Source organism: Equus przewalskii, chromosome 1, assembly GCF_037783145.1.
Source record: "Equus przewalskii isolate Varuska chromosome 1, EquPr2, whole genome shotgun sequence".
NCBI lineage: Eukaryota > Metazoa > Chordata > Mammalia > Perissodactyla > Equidae > Equus > Equus przewalskii.
In genome coordinates, this window is record NC_091831.1 from 156247590 (window position 1) to 156250126 (window position 2537).

At 35.9% G+C, this 2537-nt stretch overlaps 1 protein-coding gene across 1 annotated transcript; it reads left to right on the forward strand.

Moving 5' to 3' along the window:
• The first annotated feature begins 1556 nt into the window (after positions 1–1556).
• LOC103561524 (olfactory receptor 4F6-like) lies at positions 1557–2537 on the forward strand. Its single transcript, XM_008536172.2, has one exon. It carries the CDS (start codon positions 1599–1601, stop codon positions 2535–2537), a length of 939 nt encoding a protein of 312 aa, XP_008534394.2. The 5' UTR covers positions 1557–1598.

Sequence of the window (2537 nt, forward strand, 5' to 3'; positions counted from 1 at the left end):
TTTTAATTCTATGTTGTGGTCATTTATATTGTTTCTAATTTTTCTTATTATAAACAATGATATAATAGGTGCCCCTTTTAGCTTAATTTTTAGCTTATCCATTGTTATTACACTAAGTAAATATTCCTGAAACATCATAAGTTGTGGAAAATTTCGACTTTTGATATTTATTTCAAATGTGCATTCTCAAGTAGGTATATCAATTTTCACTAGTATTATCATTGTATGAGACTGTCTATTACCTCACAGCCTCATCTATGATAAATAATACTACAATCAATTTTTTGAGGCTTTGAAATGTGTTGGTACAAATAGTGCCCCAAGGCCATCTTATTTATATTTCTTGGATTACTAATGTGTATTTTACTTTGCATATGATTATTGACTATTAAGATTTCTTCTTTTGTCAATGGTCTTTACATGTTTTGCTCATTTTAAAATCAGTATACCACACTTTTTTCTTTATCTATTTGAAAGAAATAATTTTTTATTAAAACTGTCATCTATCTGATATTTTAAACCTATTTTCCACAATGTGTTTTTAATTTTATTTTTATAGTGACTATAGTATTTATAATTTTATGCTCACCTATGTATAATATGATACAATTTTTATTTTAATATTTTGGATACTGCCAATTACTTCCTCCCTGACTTGTTAATAAGGGATATGCTTCGAATGAATTCTCCATCTTAAGGCTTATTCAAATATTTCTATACTTTCTTTTAGTTTGTTTCTCTTATTAATGTTTAAATGTCTACTTGAAACTTCTCTGAGTTTATGTTGAGAGATAAACATCTGTTTCTCTCCGAGTTGTGTCTCTTGTGCCAACACCATTGGTTGAATAGTTCACCCTGTCCATGCTGATGAGATACGACTCTTCAGTGGTCTCCTGAGAGGTCACTCTAAGTTTATTTGGGCCCTTTCATTCCATTCTTTACATCGAAGATTTTGTGACTGAAAGTAGAAAGACAATCAAGTCACTTCATAAAATCACTGACAATTTTCTATTGCTCTTAGGCTATAAGGCAAAGTTCTTATCACAGACCCAAGATTCCATCTTGTCTGGCCTATTGCTCCAGCCTGATGTGCATTTTTCATCCTTTTGCCCCACTGACCTTCCTGTCTCAGGGTCTTTGCACATGGCGTTTCCAAAGTCTGGACTATTCTACTTACTCTTCATGAGTAAATCCTTATTTGGCAGAATGTCAAGAAACACCATGATCATGAGTCATACCATTCTCCTAGCACTCTGTTCTTCTCCTTCAGATAAGTTATCAGAGTTCTATCTGTTTTTAAAGGTGTTTAATGTCTAGATCCACCATTAGCCTGTAACCTCCTCAAGTCAGGATCAGTGTTTTACCTCAGAACTTGACACGGTGCCAAGCATATGGGAGATGTTCATTAGGAATATTAGTTATACCCATTAAGCATATTAGCTGAAAGCACAACTTGCATGAATTTTTCAAAAAACCTTATGGTTGTTAGTGAATATCTCTTCTAAAACCGGATATAAAAATATCTTAAGTCTGTTTCTTTTTTATAAGTTCTTTTGTTATTATTTTGTTTTTGGTTTTAGGGATCACAGACAAAGCCAATGTACGAAGCAAATTACTCTGAAGTATCTCAATTTGTGTTCCTGGGATTTTCTGCCTCTAGACCAGTGCAGCATTTCCTCCTTGCCTTCTCTACAGCATTTTATGTAATAATTGTTCTGGGAAACCTTCTAATTGTGTTTGTAGTGACCTTTGATCCTCATTTACATTCCCCCATGTACTTCCTTTTAGCCAATCTCTCATTTATTGATATGCATCTTTCTACTTTAACAGTTCCTAAGATGATTTCTGACTTGTACTCTGGGCACAAAATCATATCCTTCCAGGGGTGTGCCGTTCAGATATTTGTCCTTCACGTCCTGGGTGGATCTGAGATGGTGCTGCTCATCACCATGGCCCTGGATCGATACATTGCCATATGTAAACCCCTCCACTACCTGACTGTCATGAACCCACGGGTGTGCATTTTGCTTGTATCTGGTGCCTGGGTTATTGGCCTCCTTCACTCAGTGGCCCAGTTAGCTTTTGTCGTTCATTTGCATTTTTGTGGTCCTAATGAGATAGATAGCTTTTACTGTGATCTACCTCAATTTATTAAACTTGCCTGCACAGACACTTACAGAATGGAATTCATGGTTACTGCCAACAGTGGGGTCATTTCCATGGGCACCTTTTTCTTATTGATTATCTCCTATGTCTTTATCCTGGTCACTGTATGGAAACGATCTTCAGGTGGTTTATCCAAGGCCCTTTCTACTCTGTCAACTCATATCACTGTGGTGGTTTTGTTCTTTGGACCATGCATCTTTGTTTACATGTGGCCATTTCCCACAGTGTCAGTGGATAAGTTTCTTGCCATTTTGGACTTTATGATTACACCCATCCTGAATCCTGCCATCTATACACTGAGGAACAAGGACATGAGGACGGCAATAAAGAGACTGAGTATTCAACTCTTGAATTTGAGGAAGTTCTCCTAA

What these genes read in the sequence shown, in the direction of transcription:
- LOC103561524 (XM_008536172.2), top strand. Translation starts at nt 1,599, where the DNA reads ATGTACGAAGCAAATTACTCTGAAGTATCTCAATTTGTGTTCCTGGGA.